General features: G+C 44.6%; 2 protein-coding genes across 2 annotated transcripts in view; one reads left to right on the forward strand and one right to left on the reverse strand.

The window, feature by feature from the left end:
• Window positions 1-254: 254 nt before the first annotated feature.
• Window positions 255-16636, reverse strand: Tdgf1 (teratocarcinoma-derived growth factor 1). The gene is made up of 6 exons (XM_047532126.1): window positions 15744-16636; window positions 2758-2810; window positions 2417-2551; window positions 1904-2018; window positions 1706-1815; window positions 255-618 (listed from the first exon to the last, which is right to left on the reverse strand). The coding sequence occupies exons 2-6, from the start codon at window positions 2780-2782 to the stop codon at window positions 509-511; spliced, it is 495 nt and encodes a 164-aa protein (XP_047388082.1). The 5' UTR covers window positions 2783-2810; window positions 15744-16636; the 3' UTR covers window positions 255-508.
• Window positions 16037-20039, forward strand: part of Lrrc2 (leucine rich repeat containing 2) — a 35428-nt gene continuing 31425 nt past the window's right edge. Inside the window, exon 1 of the mRNA XM_047532125.1 lies at window positions 16037-16190. The gene's annotated coding sequence lies outside the window, so the exon portion shown is untranslated. The remainder of the gene's footprint in view (window positions 16191-20039) is intronic.

A 20039-nucleotide genomic window follows, 5' to 3' on the forward strand; every position in this document is an offset into this window, starting at 1 on the left:
AAAAAAAAAAAAAAGAAAGAAAGAAAATGGGGACGTAGCTCAACTGTTAAGCGTCCCTGGGTTCAATCCCTGGCACCCTCCCCACCAAATAAATTAAAATAACATTACTGTCTTAACTTACTTTGGTTTACTCAAAACTTCACCCTCACTTTCACATTAGAATTGCCTTTAATAATCTGTAGAATCCAACTATTTAAAATAAAGTATATATTAATAAGACTTTATAGAATAACATGAATTGAGAAACACAGAATTTGGACACAAGGTCAACAGGGATGACCTTTTTTTTTTAAAGTAGCTTTTGTAGAGACAGCAGAGCAAAGGTAAAAAGTACTTGGTGCTTTAAGGATGTGTTAGGGATCAGTATGGAAACATGCACTATTTTAAGGCAAATAACAAATGATCATCTTTTAGTTAGGACTTTGGAGCACTACAGCCTTTACTAATCATGAAATTCTCATGATAACTAAACTTGTATTTCCAAAAAAAGGCAAATGTCAATTAACTATTAACATTGAATAAAAAGGCAGAGGCCAGCCAGCATGAGAGCAGTACATGCAGAGGAGGCTAATCCTGGAGTCCTGGAAACTGCGAGGTGCTCTTCCATTGCGTGGTTCTCTGAAAGGTAGAGACACTTGGTCATTTAAGGAAATCTGTCGGGCAGTTTATCCTACTGCCCATATATAAGCTATCCCTGCACAAGTCACAGATTAATCAGCAACATTCACCAGCACAGACTACATGAAATTCACAGTCCCTGAAAGACTTTAAGTTGCTCCAGGTCTACTGCTAATTTGCTAATCTTCCCTGGATACTCTTACCCTGTTCACCTACTGCAGGTGAGATGCCTTCATGTGCAGGGATGGGACAGAATTTGGTTAAGCTCTCATAATGGGGCATAACTTGGGCATTTTACTCAGTGGAATATTTGCTTTCTGGACTTGAAAATATTACATTCCTGACATCTATAGGTCAGAATGAGATGCTGGGGGTGTAGCCTCACAGGTAGAACACTTGTCTCACCATGGGCTAGGCCATGTTCCATTCCTAGCACCATAAAAAAAAAAAATTTACAGGTTAGAATTAGGAGAGTTCTCTGAACTTGGGTGGCCCTAAAATCCCAGTTCAGGCAGAGGTGGGGAAATGACCTACTCTTTCTGTCTTTCTCTAGGTCCTGTCTTTCTATCCATTGTCTTCTTCAAATCAGTAAGGTGAAGGCTCCTGAGAGCAATCACCAGGGGCCTTTAAGGACCTAGGGAAAAGTTCCTAATGGACAAGAACAGGGTCAAAGTGCTGTCAGGAATTCACTGACAGGGTGTGTTCTAACTGCCTGGCCTTCCCAGAGATTGTTGGGTTCCTTTCCCAACGGACAGGACACCAGAGAGCACTTCCTGGTGTTTAAGGCAGAGCTTTGTCCTATTCATTGATTGCCTTTATAGAAGTTCACAAACTTTCAATGTCAGGCTGGAAGGAACTCTACTCCTGAAAGGCGGCAGGACCGCCCTCCCAGGGAGCACCTACCAAGGATGCTTGGGCAACTCTCTTCTGGAGCCCTGGATGCTTGTAACTGCATTTGATGCTTTTGTGAGCAGAACTTTGGCTGTCAGGCTCTAGCAGGCCAGGATGCAGGAAAGGCCACCAAGTAAACTAAGCACCCCACGGGCAACTGAGCAACCTGAAAAGGTCAAAGAGGGAACACCCTTACCACAACCAGAGATAAACGCCTGAGGAAAACAGCGGAGCTGGCCGTGCCAGCATTTGCACAGGGAGCACTTCTTGGGCAGCCAAGCACCATGCAGCAAAGACCCACAGTTCCTGGGAGGAAACAGATGATGCCTACTTTAAATTCCCACTTCTCCTTCTCTCCCCTCTACACCCGCTTCCTGCCCCTTTAACAGCTTACTCTCTGCGCACATCGTGTTCACAGTTCCGTCCATAGAAGGAAGCGGGGCAGGCACAGAAGGACCCCAGGATGCAGGTGCCCCCATTCAGACAGCAGGTTTTGTTTAGCTCCTTACCTGAAAAGTAAAAGGAGGAACTGAAAAGCCTGAGGACATGTCCTGCAAACCCAGCACTTCATCTTCCCTAAATGTCTGCCAATGTCTGAAAACCATCAACCTCACAGATAGGGCTCTGCTTGCCACTGTTCCTTTTGCTACCTCTTCCTTTGAGCTGAGAAACCACTTTCAGGCACATGACCGTGTTGGTTCTCAGGGACCCCAGTGTGAAGTTGAATCGGGGGAGGGAAACTGCATACCAGGGGGGTGAAATACATAAAGCCAGTCTCACCAATCCAACCCAATGGCCCACCCAAGCATCACGTGCCCACTCTCTTAGGTGAAAGTGTTAAAGATACTCAGGAAACACAAGATGGACCAGGTCAGAGATGATCGAAAGGCAGGCAGGTAGGTCTTACTGTCCTGTACTCCAATGGACGGCACAAACTGGAAAGATCGGGAACGAACTGCAGGTTCCTTCTGGGACGGGATACTTCCATCCCTGAAGCCCAGGTCTCCCAGAGATGTACGTGTAAGTTCGTGGTGGCCCAGCCCTTAACGACAAAAATCAACCCTGGAGTCTATTTCAGGTCACATAAAAATTGTTGGTGATCAAAAGAACAAAACAGTGAAGGCTGGTGGGGGGGGGGGATCCGCGGCAGAGCACTTGCCTAGCATGTGCAAGAACTCGGGTTCCATCCCCAGGACTGTGAAGAAGGGGAAACCCGGGTGGTGACTAAAAGAACAAAAGCTGTCTCACCGGCAGCTAATCCCAGTTCAAACATGTTGGAAATGGCCACGAAGAAAATCACACTAGGAAGAGGAAATCAGGACATCCGTTAGCAAATCAAAGCAAATAAAACCCGGGAGTTAACACTTGGGTCCTCTGATCACAAAGCCAAGACCTCAGACCACTAAAGGGGAATGGCAGAGTCCCACCTTTCATTTTTTCTCTTTTCTTGTTTTATTTATTTATTTATTTATTTATTGTGGCTAACTCAGGTAACGAAGAAAATGATGAAAATGTCACCAATATCCAACTCTTTCCATTATTTCTTAGGGCCTAGCCTCACAAGCACATGATTGAAAGCAGATATAAACCTTATCTTCTATTTCACAAAACATACATTTTTTTTTTTTCCTCCTGCGGAGTTTTCATATAAGAATTTTAAAATGGCCTCGTATGGTGGCACACACATGTAATCTCAATGACTCAGGGGGATCACAAGTTCAAGGCCGGTCTCAGCAACATAGTAAGACCCTCAGCAACTTACTGAGACCCTGTCTCAAAACACTGTTAAAAGGGCTGAGATTGTAGCTCAGTGGCAAAGCACACTGGGTTCAATCCTCAGTGTATACACACACACACACACACACACACACGAATTTAAAAATGACTGTATGACATTCTGTTACCAAATTACTATTTTACAAACTATTTCAGTTAAACCTGTCATTGGAAAGTTTTTCAGGTTAAAACTTTTTTTTTTTTTTGCTGTTATTCTTAATGTTTTTGCAAGTATCGAATCGGTCCATAAACCTTTAACCTTTTCAGATGCATATTTTTAATTTGGCTATAATATTGATATTGCTTATACAAGAGTAGGAAAACATTTCATCAGCAGCTTGATTAGAAATGTTAAAAACTTGTAGAATGTAACTCTAAGTGTGACCTTCCAGGTTTTTCAGAATAAACAGCGGGCCTGTTGGAAAGTCTTTTAAGGTTTGAGGAAGATAAAATCAGAGAGGTATAGAAAATGATTTCCTAAGCAATCAAAAGTTCACGTTCAAGATTAGCTCATACCTGGAAGAGAAGTGCTCCATCTTCCTGCAGTCCATAGCTCTTAAAAATTTAAGAGGGGGAAAAAAAAAAAGATAGTAGTGGCTTTAATTCATAGAATCATTGCCAAAATACCTAAAGGAAAAATCTTAATTTTCAGAAGTGAAAGTGACAATTTTAAAAGTATCCCGGATGAGAAATAAGCTTGTCCCAAGTCTTCGGAGAAGCAGGAGCCAAGATGTCTAAAGAAGCTGGGGTATTCTCCAATCTAATGAATGTTTTGACCTTGAGCAAGGGACTTCCGGGGATCCTCCTTCCTCAACAAGAAAGCCTCGGGGTGGCAGAAGGACCCTCAGGTGGGCGGGGAGGCGGGAGGCTCACGCCCCCTTACAATGTCCACAAGCTGCCGGGCTGGGAGGTGAACCGCAAGACGCCAGAAAGAAAGGAAGGGAAAGTGACCATCCCTGATGTCGGTTCTCCTCAGTTACCGGTGAAAAACACCAGATTTACTCTTTTGGAAAAAAAAAAGGGGGGGGGGGCTATGGGCAACTCAATTATTTTATCAAGTTGTGGATTCCAACTAGAAGTGATGGAGAGTAATTGTTTTATTAAGGAAAACCTAAACACTACGTATGGGTGTCTCAAAACATTTGGCATTTTTTTTCTCGAGCTTTATTTCTACAAAATAGATTTCATTTGTTTTTCCAAAAACGGTGTGTTGAGACTCGTGCGCCGCCCCGGGGAAGCTCAGGTGGTCAGCAAAGGTGTGCCCCCTGCCTCCAGGAGTTGGGTGGGAGAAGGGCAAGACCAAGGTCGGCAGGGGATCTGCAGGTGCTGGGCCTTGGTGGGCCAGCTGCCTTCCAGGAGGCCCGACTGCGGGTGGAGGCCGGCACGCGTGGGCGGGCGAGCAGCTGGCAGGTGCCAGGGCTCCAGTGCCCGGCGCTGGGCCAGCTCCAAGAAAAAGCTTGAAAAGCACTTCGGGTTTTTCCCCTTGGGTCTTCCTGCATTTTTATCTTAAGTCTCCCTGTGCCCCGCGCCCAGCTCCTACCTGCGGCTGCACCTGAGGCTATGTCAGCATCACAGTCTATATGGGTGAATGCCAGATGCTGAGAAGAGCCCTTATTAGTAAATAAGAAACACCTGACCTTGGAAGAATTAAACCTGAAATTACGTTTATTGGGGAAGTGACCAATAAACTAAGTTCCCCAGGCTGACTTCTGACTTGGGATATCCCCCTCCCAGCAATGGCGGGTCACAGTTATATTTCCAACTCAACTACAGCTAGCAATTCAATTCCTGTTGCTGCTTCAACTCCTCCTCCAGCGTGGCCTTTTCGTCTTCAATGCTTCGGGTCACATGCTGCGATCGGGGAACTTGGCCCTGAGCTCTAGGCGGCTGGAGGTGGGGCCGAACTCAGCATAAAGGAAGGCAACCGGTCAGCCTTGGACCTGCTGGGAGGCTCAACGGCCTTACTTCCTGCAGCATATTTTGCAGGGCACCTGTGCATCAGGGTCCTCGGCAGTCCAGTGTGCTAAGTAGGTAAGCCGCATGGACGTTATTGATCTCAGTTTAGGATGAGACAGTTAATCCCATTTGGGAGCTTACATGTCTTTTTCTCCCCCAGAGGCTGGGCGGTTTGTAGCAAAACTGGTAACAGAACACAGCCCGTGGTGCTTCCTTATCTGAAGACGCTATAATGGAACTTTTAGAGCTGAATTAAACCGGGCAATCACCTCCCCATTTCATAGAAAGAAACTGAGGCCACAAGTCTGGCCCACGGACAGTGAGTGCTGTGTTTAAAGTCACACAAATCAGCCTTTGACCTACAACCAACCAAAAGCATCATAACCAAAGGACGGACTTTCATCTAAAATTCCAGGAAGATGCCAGGGAATGAAATTGGCCCCATTTTGTTATGTGTAGGTTGGTAGGAATATGTTACAATGAATCCCACAATTATGTATAATTACTATGTGCCAATAAAAATGAATTATAAACAATAAAATAACATTCAAGGGAGAAAACAAATCTGGAGTATGGGATAGATTTTAGTTTTAAAAAGTCAGCTTGACCTAGTTTCAGTGGTTGAACACACATAGAATTAAATCCCAACTATGGAGTTCATCAAAAGAGCACCATTTCTGCCACATAGTGGCAGGACATGAAGGGGAAAGTCTACTTTTATCATAGGGTTCCCGGGCACCTTCTGACATTGTCCCCAGAATATTCTGGCAGGCTAGTTGACGGAAGAGAAGAACGCAAGGCCCTGGGGAATTCTGGGGCCTCTCTAATCCCATCAAGTCCTGGTCCCACAGCTTCTGATAGCACCTGAGTAGCGTGGTTGCTGCTATCCGCCCAGCAGGCCCTGGGCGGCTCATTAACAAGTTAATACTTTCTGTTTTCACTGGAGAATTTAACAAATAACAACTGGGAACCTATTCAGCATTTGCCACAGGTTTCTGTGCGGCTTTAAAAGGATAGATTCCTGCATACAGAAATCTGCAAACTCAAACAATAAATGGTGAAGAGGAATGGGGAAGGACTTAGAAAAGGACACACTTTTTTTGTGTGTGTGTGTGTGGTATTGGGGCTTGAACCTAAGGGTGCTTTACCACTGAGATACCAATCCTTTTTTTTTATTTTTATTTTTTTTTTTAATTTTGAGATAGGTTCTCACTAAGTTCCCCAGGCTGACTTCTGACTTGGAATCCCCCTGCTTCAGGCTCTCTAGTTGCTGTAATTATAGGAGTACATCCACCATGCCCAATGAGGACTCCATTTTTTCCTTCCTATTTCCATATGTGAAAAATAGTATTTTGTTGTCATTTGAACTTGCATGCTTCCCTGTGTTTACTAGATGTTTGTATTTTGTTTTCTATGACCTGGTCGGTAATTTTCACTGTCCCTCACCTCTGGAACTGGGGTTTGAACCCAGGGGTGCTTTACCACTGAGCTACATTCCAGCTCTATTTATTTATTTATTTAGAAACAGGGTCTCTTGTTAAGTTGTTTCGGGCCTTGCTAAGTTGCTGAGGGTAGCCTTGAATTTGTGATCCTCCTGCCTTAGCCTCCCAAGCAGCTGGAATTAACAGTGTGTGCCAATACACGGTCCTGGCTGGTAATTCTTATAGGGTACTTGTGTCACTGCTCAGGGGCCCAAGAAAGTTCCTCTGAGGGACAAGTGGGATCTTATCAAGGCCAGGAGTATTTTTGATTTATACTGTTACTGAAAAGAATTTCAGAACAGAACAAAAGCAAGGCGCAAGCAAAGATTTATTTTTATTTATTTATTTATATGTGGTGCTGAGGATTGAACCCAGTGCCTCACACACGCGCTAGGCTATAACCCCGGGCCCTTTGCAAAGATTTATTAAAGGACAGCAAAGCAAAGGTATACCCACCCCAAAGGCAGGGTGTAGACACCCTTTACCTCTCAGAGATGAGCAACTGGAAACCCAGGGCCGAACTCTCTAGCTATATTTTTTTCCTTGAGGTAAAAAGTGCAGGTTCCTAGGCAAGCTTTTGTGAAAATCAAATCCTACGGCAATCATTTGATATTTGAATTCAAAATGTTTTTTCTTTGTTAAGCAGTGTAGCCATAAATCCGTTGCGGGCACATGGCATAGGTCTTTGAATCTGGTAACATTTAAGTTGATGATGTGTTTGTTCTTAGTTGATCTCCTATAAGCATACACTGGAGGTTTTGGTCATCCAACTAGAGAGAGAAGCAGCGCGGGTCATGCTCATAGATCCAGGTCTCTATCTAGTGAGGGGCTCTTTTTCTCTCTCACCTATTTCACTTGGACTGACTTCTTTGAGACTCAGACCATATGTGATTGCCCTGGGAAGCACTTGCTGACACTGTCCTCCCAACGCTGGCTTCCAGATGTGACTGAGCTGGCAGCCTGTTCTGGCACCCACTGCCCAGCCCTGGAATTTACCTTATCTCTCAACATTGTGTTGTAAAAGGCTTGTTTTCTTTGTCTTTCACCCCCTCCCCCATCTCTTAACACTCACCCCCCCCACCAGGAGGTCCAGAAACATGGACTTTCAGAAATCTCAGCTTCCCAACCTCTGCAGCATCTGCCTGTGCTGATAAACTTTTGGCTAAATCTTAATCCATCTGCCACATCTGTGAACTGGAAGTCTCAAGCCTATTTTCTGAAATGGGGATGAGGGTGAAGTCTTTAGTAAATGCCACAGGAAAACAACTTGTTTCCCCAAACTGGGGATACAATGAATGCTGCCTTCTCCAACAAGGAAGAAAAGGCTTCAACTCATCACTCATATGCAGAATTCTGGGTGATTTATTTACCATATAGAAGTTTTTTTTTTTTTTTTAAACACCAGGGATTGAATCCAGGGGCACTTGATCACTGAGCTACATTCCCAGCCCTTTTTATTTTTTATTTTAAGATAGGGGCTTAGTTGTCCAGGCTGGTGTCAAACTTGGATCCTCCTGCCTCAGCCTTCCAAGTTGCTGGGATTGCAAGAGTGTACCACAGTGCTCAGCTGGACAAGATAATTTTGGTGCACTTACTGGGAACCATGGTTGAGGAGGGAAAGTCTGAGTTACTTTAGGAATGAATGTGATTTAGAATTTCGAATACGATTTAAAATCTTTCTCTTTTCCATCAAATTCAACAACTAAAATGGGCACAGTGGCACATTCCTGTTATTCCAGCTACTGAATGGCTACTTGGGAGACTGAGGCAGGAGGATTGAGGATAGCAAGTTTGAGGTCAGTCTGGGCAACTTAGCCAGAACCTGTTTCAAAATAAAAAAATAAACAAGATGCAATGGTGCACACCTGTGATCCCAGCGACTCAGGAGGCTGAGGTGGGAAGATGGCAAGTTCAGAGCCACTTTGTGAAGCCCTAAGCAAGTTAGCAAGATCCTGTCTCAAAATAAAAAGATAAAAAAGACTGGGGATTTGACTCAATGTTCAAGCTTCCCTGGGTTCAATCCCCAGGACCAAAAAAATAATATAACATAAATTTTAAAAGGTTGGGGATGTAGGTCAATGATAGAGTGCCCCAGGTTTAATCCCCAGTACCAAAAAGCACCCAAAAACAAACAAATGAAAAAACCAAAACCAAAAACCCCCCAAACCAAAAACCAACCCAACCAACCATACATTTGAGATGACATAGAAGAGATGTCTCTGGAGAAGGATCCAAGGAGTTCACAGAGGGGGAGGGAGGCTTCCACTCAGGGCCAGTGGGGTTCTTGGCATAAGTGATGGAAAAGAATTTCAGCATGAGTCACACAAAGGCATAGACAGAGGTTTATTTAGGAAGGTAGATTCAAGGGAGAATATGGGGCTATCTACCCTTGGGCTGGGGGTCCGATATTTACAGAAGGGCTATATCAGGGCCCTGACTGGAGATGGAGCCAGGTGGAGCGACACAATTTCATGTCCATTTTCCCTATGCTTGGTGTTGTGGGGTGTAACTGAGAACACCACTGAGAAGTCCAAATTTGAGAGTCTTTATTAGCTGGCTGGCTGACTGTCTCACACAATGCCCCAAATGGCCACTGGGAGGACAGCCTCAAGCATAAGGTTACCAGGGGTTTTTATACTGTAAGTAAAGCATGTCAGTACATTAATTATAAGTGGCTGCTGCTATGATTCAAAACTACAAACTTACATCATGAGATCGAAAATCATAAGCAGAAGGGGAAGGGGGTCAAAACGACCTTAGTTGGGTACAAATTAAAGAATGGTTACTAACAGCTAGACAATCATTGTCTGACAGGGTACATTGTCCAAGGAAAATAGGAACCAAAAAGAGAACAATTTTACGTTATATAAGAATTGCCATTTTGTGTCGCCAAACATGCTATGCTAAGCAACTGTTGATGGGTACAGAGGCGGGGTGTTCCCACGGGAGAAGCATTTCCTACATGACATGGAGTCTCAGGATAAAAATGGAGTCTGTGTGGTCATTACCCATATAGCCTGGCCCATATACTTGGGTAATTCCCCTCATTTTACAAGGGCATGAGTCAAGGGCCAGTTTCTCAAGACTTACAATTGTGCTTTCTGCATCTCAATGGCTCATGGACGTTTCCTTTAGGACTCAGTATCTCTCTCTTTCTCTCTCTCTCTTTTTTTTAAATTTTATTTTATTCATTTTTTTATATGCGGGTGCTAAGAATTGAACCCAGTGCCTCACGTGTGTGAGGCAAGCGCTGTACCACAGAGCCACAACCCCAGCCCCAGGACTCAGTATATCTCATACTTATCTCATACTGACCAGCTCTTCTGTGCTGAGCAATGGAAGGGCCAGAGATTTCCAAAGTTGGGCTCCAGCATCCTCTTCCCCTCCTCCTAGACAAGCCCGGTAAAGTAAACCAAGTGCCATTTTAGTGTGCTCCAAACAGTGCTGATACAGAAGGTGTGGTCACTTCCTTATTCCCTGCTGGCCAGGTCAAGGCCAATTGGCCCCAGCAGACACATGGGCAGATGAGCTGCTAGGAGTTACACTAGGAGCACAAGCTGAGGTTCATTTGGTTTTCACGAGTTCGGGACCATCTCATTTAAAAGCGTTTCTTTTAAGTGGATTTTGGATTTGATTACTCCCGGGCATTCCTCACAGTTCTTAATGGTTTTGAAATGGCTTAAATGGAAGTGGAGGGTGGGAGGCTGGGGCACAATACCCAAACTGCTTTCAGAAGTGGATTAAAGGTCTCTAGTGACAGATGTCCTGTGCACGAATGACCTGGGCACTTTGAAGTGTGCCCTCCAACTGGACTTCTGACTCATGGAAACTGAGGTGAGAGGTGGGTATTGAATGAGTCGCCAAGTTTGTAAGAATTTGTTACACAGCAATATAATGAATACAAACACTTTTAAACTTTTTTTTTTTTTTTTTTTTCCCATGTGCGGGGGATTAAATCCAGGGCCTTGGAATGCTAAGCAAGTGCTTTACCACTAAGCCACATCCTTAGCCCAATGTGAGGCTATTTTCTTCAGGAACTAATTGTTCCTTTACTTGGGAGTCTGTTTTTCTATGTTATACTTACTTAAATGTTCAATTGGTCTATTGGTCTCTTACACCATGCCAGATTGTCTCCTACTGTAGCTTTTTAATAGTTCTTGATATTTGACCCAATAAATCCTCTTCTTAAAAAATCATTTTTTAAAAAAACTTGGTGCATTATAGTTGTACAGAATGATGAAATTTTTTGTTGCATATTCATACATGAACACAATATCACAATAGGATTTGGCCAATATCACCCCCCAGCACTTCCTGTCTCCCTCCCACCTCCCACCCCTTGATCTCTTTCCTCTCCTGATCTCCTTTTGATTTTCATGAGAACCTGCCTCAACTTTTCTTTCCCTTTTTCCTCTCTAGCTCCCCCATATGAGAGAAAACTTATAACCCTTGACCTTCTGAGTTTGACTTATTTCGCTTAACATGGTGGTCTCTAGTTCCATCCATTTTCCTGCAAATGACATAATTTCTCCTTCTGTATCGCTGAATACAACTCCATTGTGTGTATACCACATTTTCTTTATCCATTCATCTGTTGATGGACACCTAGGCTGGTTCCATAGTTTGACTGTTGTGAATTGTGCTGCTGTAAACCTGGGTATGTATGTATCACTGTAGTATCATGGGACCAGCTGTTCTTGATAATTAGGTGGTGGAATGGGAATGAACCAAGTGCCCCTGGGTTTCCCCATTGGCAAAGTCATCCTTCGGGGAGCGACACTCAGCATGATGTTCCTACTGTTGGTGAACGAGTGGATGTGAGGTCAGCTTTCAGAGAGACACATCCATTCATCGTCCTTGCTTGCAAGGATGGAACTGACTCGGTTCTGAATTCTGGTCTCTGCCAGTTGAATAAAATTGTGTTATTAAGAGGTTTGGTACTTTTTTCCCCAAGAGACAAACTAAATAAATGTGAATCTTGGAACAAATGACAGAGTATTCTGCTCTTCTGAACCTGGATTCTTTTAAAAAAAAAATTTTTTTTTTAGATGTAGATGGACACAATGTCTTTTAAAATTTATTCATTTATTTTATGTGGTGCTGAGCATCAAACCTAGTTCCTCATGTATGCTAGGCAAGCTCTCTACCACTGAGCCACAACCCCAGTCCTGAACCTGGATTCTTTATGCTCCCTGGGGCCAGACTTTGGGGCAGAGCGGAGCAGCTGTATGAGAATTTCCCACTGGGTTTTCCCCAGGCTAGACCCTCTGAGTTGGGACAGTGCAGCCCAGCTGAAAGAGCATGCCAGCCACATGCATAAATTTAAATGTTCTAGCAGCTACATTAACACAGTTCAGAGGAACAGGTAAAAATAACTTTAGTACTTTATTTAGCCCAATATAGTCCAAATACTATCATTTAATCATGTCATTAATATAAAAAATTAATAATATCTTTTACTTCTAAAAAATAATCTTTGAAATAGATATAAATTTTATTATTATTATTATTTATTCTGGGGATTAAACTCAGGGTCTCTCTACCACTGAGCTACATCCCCAGTCCTTTTCATTTTTACTTTGAGACAGGGTCTGGCTAAGTCTCTCAGGCTGCCCTGGAACTTGTAATCCTCCTGCATCAGTCTCCCAGGTAGCTGGGATTACAGATGTGTGCCACTGTGCCTGGCAGAAGTGTATTTTATACTTGCAACAGCATTGCAAGTGCTCAGTAGTTTGTGTTGCTGTGTTGGGTGCTGTAGCTTTGCTGTTCAGGAGTGTGGCACGTGACTGGCAAAGTGGGGAGAGCAGTCCTCAGACCTGGGTGCACTACTCTGGGTTTTTATACTGCAAATCCCTTGTCACCTGCTCCCACATCAGTGGTAGATATTTAGTGATGGTCATTGAAGTGGAATTTTGAGTTTTTCATTCTTGTCTACATATGTCATAAAAAGGGAGGGGGTCAGGTTGGTGAGACCAGGGGTTTTCTTGGAAGAAAGCTGTGCTGCGCATGTGACCATGTTCCAACAGGAGGCCTAGATTCAGAGGCCAGGAGGAAAGCATTTGCTCATCCCAGGGATGTCTGGGTGTGCTTGTGTGCACAACGTCTTTGGAGGTGAGGCAAATACTAATGCATCCCCACCAGGAAGCTGATGCTGTGGTCTGGGGACCACATTTCAGGAGAGGCTGTGAACCCAACTGGAGCTAAATTGCTTAAAAAAATATTGGGTTCTTAGACACCAACTGGCTTTGGTAATAAGAAGGCTGTGGATGAGTTGGGTTGCTTCTAGCCATGAGGGGACACGGGCAAGTGAAGACTGCAGAGTACAGTTTTACCTGATGTCCCCTGGGATTTCAGAAACTGGAAGGGCTTTGGATACACCCAACCCAGCCATGTGTATACAGTGAGTTTAATACAATAATAACAAATCCTTAATGAGTATAAACACATTTGGTATTTTAAAGTATTTCCTGATTCCTCTTCCTGGCTGTGAATCAGAGGCGGCTGTGGTGCATGTGAAAACATCAATTCTGGACCCTGCCCCAGAATTATCGAGTCAGGACCTTTCAGGTGCAGAGGGTCCCGCTGAGGCCATGCCAGTCAGGAGCTGGTCCTGAGTACCAGTGCACAAGACTATTAATCTCAGACCCTTGTCATTCACCATGTGGTCATGCGTCAGAAGCATCAGCATCATATGGAGCTTGCTACAGTTATAGACTCTGAGTTCTTCTATGAAATCCTGTGTCAAGCATTGCATTTTAGTAAGATCCTGGGAGGTTTGGATACAGGGACATCCAGTTAGACTTAAATTTAGATTCATGACAAAGCATTTTTTAGCATGAGTATCTTTTGCAATATTTGAGACAAACTTATACTAAAAAATTATTTCTCAACCCTGTTTGGGTTATAATCTGAGGAGTCTGGACTTTTCAGTGACCCAAGCCTCCAACTCTAGTGGAGTAAAGATGTCCCACGGTATTTTAAATCCATCTGTGAGGGGGGAAAAAAATCTACTCCAATGTGTTTAAGCTTTTGAATATTTAGATCTCTTGTAAATTAAAATAGTATTTAAGTAGTTCCTGAACTTTTTAATTTATGTTATTTTGTTCAGAAACCAGGAAAAAGCAAAACAAAACAAAAAGCAAACTAAACACTACTTATTGAACAGATAACCTACATTATTTTTTTTCCCTACATTTTTTACTGGTACATTATAATCAGAGATGATGGTGGGATTTGTTGTTGCATATTTGTACAGCCTGGCCTGGTGGCACATGCCTGTAATTCAAGTGTAATTCAAGTGACTCAAGAGGCTGAGTCAGGAGGATTACAAATTCAAGGCCTGCCTCAGCAACATAGTGCATTATATCAGACATGAACTTTGGGCTAAAATCTAGCCATAACAGTATGCATATATCATTACGGTAAGCTGACTTTAATTCTTTAGTACACTACCAAGAGAGAAAAATGATTTTAATATTCTACTCTAAGTAATAAAAAAGCATACCCAACACTTTAGAGATGAAATTTAATATAGTTGCAAAGATTTATCTGAGTCCCACTGACAACTTAGTGTACAATTAAAAATAATTATTAATGTCAAAATTAATGTCAACAGTTATACAGATCAATAAATAGAATATGTTCCAAATAGAAAATAGTCCTTTAAAAATAAAACAACTTTGTCAAAGGAAACTATCAGCAATGCAAAGAAAGAGTCTACAGAGTGGGAGAAAATCTTTGCCAATCATACTTCAGATAGAGCACTAATCTCCAGAATCTATAAAGAACTCAAAAAACTCAACACCAAGAATACAAATAACCCAATCAACAAATGGTCTAAGGAAATGAACAGATACTTCACAAAAGATCTACAAGCAATCAACAAACATATGGAAAAATGTTCAACATCTCTAGTAATAAGAGAAATGCAAATCAAAACCACCCTAAGATTCCATCTCACCCCAATTAGAATGGCGATTATCAAGAATACAAGCAACAACAGGTGTTGGCGAGGATGTGGGGAAAAAGGTACACTCATACATTGCTGGTGGGGCTGCAAATTAGTGCAGCCACTCTGGAAAGCAGTGTGGAGATTCCTTAGAAAACTTGGAATGGAACCACCATTTGACCCAGCTATCCCACTCCTTGGCCTAGTCCCAAAGGACAATCAGCATACTACAGAGATACAGCCACATCAATGTTCATAGATGCTCAATTCACAATAGCCAGAGTGTGGAACCAACCTAGATGTCCTTCAATTGATGAATGGATAAAGAAACTGTGGTATATAAATACAATGGAATATTACTCAGCCATAAAGAATGATAAAATTATGGCATTTGTAGGCAAATGGATGAAATTGGGAGAATATCATGCTAAGTGAGATAATCTCAAAAAACCAAAGGAAGCATGATCTCGCTGATAAGTGGATGATGACATATAATGGGGGGTGGGAGGGGTTAGTTTAGGGTTAGAGTTAGGGTTAGGGAGGGGGGCAAGAATGGAGGAAGGAAGGACTGTATAGAGGGAAAAGAGGAGTGGGAAGGGTGGGGGGAAGGGGAAAAATAACAGAATGAATCAAACAAAATTACCCTATGTAAATTTATGATTACACAAATGGTATGCCTTTACGCCATGTACAAACAGAGAAACAACATGTATCCCATTTGTTTACAATAAAAAAAATAATAAAAATAAAAAAATAAAACAACTTTGTAATTAGAACTATGATGTATACATGACTTAAAAGGTGTGGTTTTCAGTGTTAAGCCAAAGGTATATGAGGAACCATTGCTGTTATGGGCCGGAGGAGGTTGGATTCTTGAGAGCAGCAAGGAGCTCCAAGATTAATTATTACCTTATTGTCACATGTCACAATGGGCAAGACAAATTTGCCCAATTAATAAACTCTCTAAAGAGAACCTAAATTCATGTAAGTCTTAGGAAATTAAAAAGAAAAATATGAAAAGATGAAATTAAGATCTTCCACTTGTTGCCCCAAACACTGAAGAACATTTTTACCTTGCTGTGTTTTCTAATCCTGCTTTTTGTTTGGTTCCTAACCTCGAGAGTCACGAACATGTGACCCATTCTCCTTTCTGACCCTCTTTTGCTGTACCCTTCGGGATTTCCAATGTGAAAAGGTCTGGCTCTGTCGGAGGCGTGCAGACAATCCTGCTTTGGGGCTCAAACTGGCAGGCCTGTGCGCGGTGCCAAGCCCTCCCCTACCAAGTCTGTTTTGTCTCATGCTGGGCTGAGTCACATAGAATAGATAGATGGTTTATCAGCACATGTCCTCCAGATCATATTATCTGCTTACAAATATAGCCTGTTAGCGCACAGGCCCGGGAGCCTCCGGGCAGCGTGGGCCCTTCCGTTCAGGGTGTTGCTCGCGGGTGTAAACAGCCTTGAAGCGGGATCGGCGCAGCGGCCAGACCAGGGACTGTCAGCGCCACCCGCACCCGGGAGGTGAGTGGCGGACGGTCTTGGTGGCAGCAGAGGGGCGTAAGAGGAGCAGGTGGGTGGGCTGTCCTGCTGAGAGAGGGGCGCGGCGTGCGCCCTGCTGGATGATTGGCGGCGCCCCCGCGCTTGGTGGCTCAGGTCTCGGGTCTCCCTGGTGAGCGGTGAGCTCAGCCAGACGGCTGACGGGGCATCGTCCGCAGAAACACCGGGGGCTAGTCATCGATGTCTATTTTAGTTCAAAAACTACAATCGAATGGGAAGCAGGGAGAGCGCGTGGGGCTCGCAGGTGGCAGGGTCCCTGTGAACCCTGCGCCTGGTCGGTGGGTTACTCAGAGCGCAGTGCCCCGGGGCCCAAGGGTGAGTTCAAAATGTTCTGCTCCAAAGTTCTGTCCCGGGGTGATAAATCAAATTTGTTTGTGTCCTTTTCTGAGCCTTGAGAAGTATGATTGACACCTGATGGTAGCGGGGGTGGGGAGAAAGGGCAGTCTTTCCTTCCGGAAAGCGTCTCCCGCCCTCTGGCGAGGGGCGCGGAAGGGGTGGGGCGAGGGTGGAAAGCAAACCGAAATTCGGCAGCCCAGATGCGCCCGCTCCTCAGCCGGGGTCTACCCATCAACCTCTCCCTGAGCCTCACTAACCACGCAGGATGAGAAAGCCTAGGATGCTCATGGACCTTTTGACTTTTATCTTACATTTGATTACCAAAGGTCTGTTATAATTTCTTTTCCTTAAATAATTGATTTTTTTGAGCCTTCCTTGGTGCCTGACACCAAGCATTTGGAAAAATATGTCCCCTGGCACCAGAGCTCTGCTCTTCACTCAGAAGAGCATTTAATCTTAAGCATTTGATCCAGTGATAGCACGTAGCCCTCTCACTAACGCTGTGAGCTGATGCTGTTGTTCCATTGTGTCCACATCAGAGCGGGGAGGACAAGTCCTCAGGGACAGGAGACCAGTAAGCGGGAGGCAGAATTCCAGCCCGGGCAGTCTGACTCAGACCCTATCCTCTTAATCCCATCTGTTCCCTGGCCTCGCCTATCTTGATATTCTAGCTTAACAAATTACCTTCGAAATAATCAGGTGTCCTTGGGTGAAACTTGGATCCTGTAGCATTTAATTCAGAAATTGGCTGCATTGTTGTGACTCTACTGACCTCACTTGGATGTTCTGTTCCCCCTAGTACCTGACTGTTCTTATGAGAAACACTCTGCCATCCAGCTCTGGGTCCAGGCAGTGGCCTCGTGTGAGGGAATGGAATTTGTGAGTTACTCAGGCTCCCATTATGGCCCCCATTACACCTTGGTGTCCCCAGCAATTCCTGCAGGTTACGGTCATTCTCTGGGACTCAACCAGGCTGTTGACAGGGATCAACTCCACCCACACTTGGAAGAATGCTGTGGAAGGGCTGGATCTGCTCAGCCCCAGGGACGAGGGTTGGGAGGAGGGGTGCTGGGGGCAACACGGGACAGTGGGGAGGAGGGAGCTGGCTGGGTCAGGTGACCCCTGGCACCTGCTTTGTCTCCCTCCCCTCTTCCCCGTGCTCTTGTCTTTCTCCCAGCTTCATAGAGGGAGCACCAAAAAATGGCTTGGTATCCTGTGTGGTAGGCTTTGTTGGGTCTCCTGTCAGATTCCCCCAGATTTTTCCTGTACTGTCTGAGGTGCTAGCCTGATACCCACTCCACACCCCCACCCTGCAGCCTAGTCTGTCATTTGACAGAAAGCCTCCCCCTTCCCCCTGGCATATGACTTCTGAGTGAAGAGCAGAGCTCTGGTGCCAGGGGACATATTTTTCCAGTCATGCCCTCTGGCTCCTGAGTGCGGATGGTTCTGTAAAGCAATTCTGATATAATTGGGTTGGGGAGGGGGGTGGGAAAGTTCTTCAACCAAACTTGTATGGATGGCCCTTTCCCCTTCCTCACTGTCCTGCTGGGACTCTCTGGATCCCTCCTGTCCCCTGCCGCAGGGCATTGGCTCCTGCAGCAGTTGGTTCAGCCTCTGCTGAGCGTGCTGAGCTGAAATATTCCCTAATGCATATATTCTTCTCCCTAGATCAGGAACTTGGTCCTGCGGATGCGGCTGTACTTGTCTTTCTGCATGACATACATGTCAGTTATTTAGGATTCCCAGGCATGGAAGGACAGAAATACACACCAAATCACTGGCTCAGTTCACATGTCTCTGTACTCAGGTTCAGAAACAGGAGCCTGACCTCTGCAGCCCTGTAGGGCTCAAGGCCTTGCCCCTTCCAGGTCTTCCTGTCTGCTGCTGTTTGACCTGCTCAGTGTTGACAGGGACTCCTGGCTGGCAGCTCCTGTCAGTAAACTGGGACTTTTCTATGGTTTGGTTCATGGACAGATAAATTGTAACAACACCAAGAAAAATTAAATAACTAATAACTAATAATAACTAATAATAACTAATAACTTAATTAAATTAAGTACTGTGAAATAAATAAGTGATAGATTGAGAAACTAAGAGAAGAATCTACTTGAAATGAGGAGGCCAGGAAGGCTAAACTGAGGAGAGAACCCCAAAGCTGAGTGTAGAGGGTGTGTGGAGGAAGCTGTGTGCAGAGGGAAGGGTGTGGGGAAGGGCATCCAAAGCTGAGGGAACCTCGGAAGAAGGGAAGAACAGAGGAAGAGTGGGGAGGACCAGCATGGAGCAGGAGGACGTGAAGGCTGGCCTGGGCAGACCATGCCCTTGGAGGAGCTGAGATCACTGTCATCTAACAGGGAAGTCTTGAGAGGATTTAGCCAGGTGATCACATAATCTAGTTCCCTCTGGAAAATGGCTCACTACCAGTGGAAAATGGATTGGAGCCGGCTGCAGTGGTGTATGCCTGTCATCCCAGAAACTCCGGAGGCTGAGGCATACGGATCACAAGTTCAAGACCAACCTCAGCAACTTAGTGAGGCCTTGTCACAAAAAATAACAAGGTTTGGGATGTACCTCTGTGGTAGAGCACCCCTGGGTTCAATCCCCAGTAACAACCAGAAAATGAATTGGATGTGGGTGAGTGGAGATCAGTTAGGAGCATTTACATTCATGTGAGGCGAGGTGACACCAGTTGGTGGTGAGACATGAGTGTCCTCTAAGACTTAAGTGATAACTGGATGTGTGTGCATTTCTGTGTGCTGGACGGGCTGAGTGAGGAAACAGAAGGTAATGAAGGAGTAGCTTCTGGATAAGGATGGGGTCATTCTAAGGTGGGGAATTAAACCAGGTCCAGGGATGAACAGATTCTAAAGGATCGTGTTTGCAGTGTCTCAGGTTACTTTGAGCAGTGTGACATGTCTGTATGGATATGCCAAGGAAGCAACTGGGCAGAGACAGCAGATGTCACTATAAGTTGAATCTGATCATTATAAGTGCCTCTGATTTTATTGTCCACTGTCTTTGTCATTTATGGCTGCATAACAAATTACCTCTAAACATAACAACTTAAGACAACAAATATGTATGATTGCACTGTTTCTGAGGTTCAGAAATAAGAAGTGGCTTCATTAAGTGGTTCTGATTCAGGGTCTTTCATGAAGGCGTGGTTAAGGTGCTCGGGGTGCAGTCTTCCGGAGGTTTGGGCAGGTCAGGAGCGTCTGCTTTCAAGGTGGCCACTCACATGGCTGTTGGCAGGAGGCCTCAGTCCTCTCCTTATGAGGCTTCCCCACAGGCCTGCTTGAGCACTCTTATGACACAGTCCCCAGAGTGAGTGAGTGGAGAGTGACAGTGAGCCATGCTTTGAGTTCTCTGTCTCAGACATCACAGAATCAGTTTCACCCCATTCTAGGCATTAGGCGTGAGTCTCTAACTCCAGCACACACTCAAAGGGAGGGGAGAGAAATTAAGCTCTACTTTTTTTTT

The sequence above is a fragment of the Sciurus carolinensis genome, chromosome 17 (genome assembly GCF_902686445.1).
Source record: "Sciurus carolinensis chromosome 17, mSciCar1.2, whole genome shotgun sequence".
Classification (NCBI taxonomy): Eukaryota; Metazoa; Chordata; class Mammalia; order Rodentia; family Sciuridae; genus Sciurus; species Sciurus carolinensis.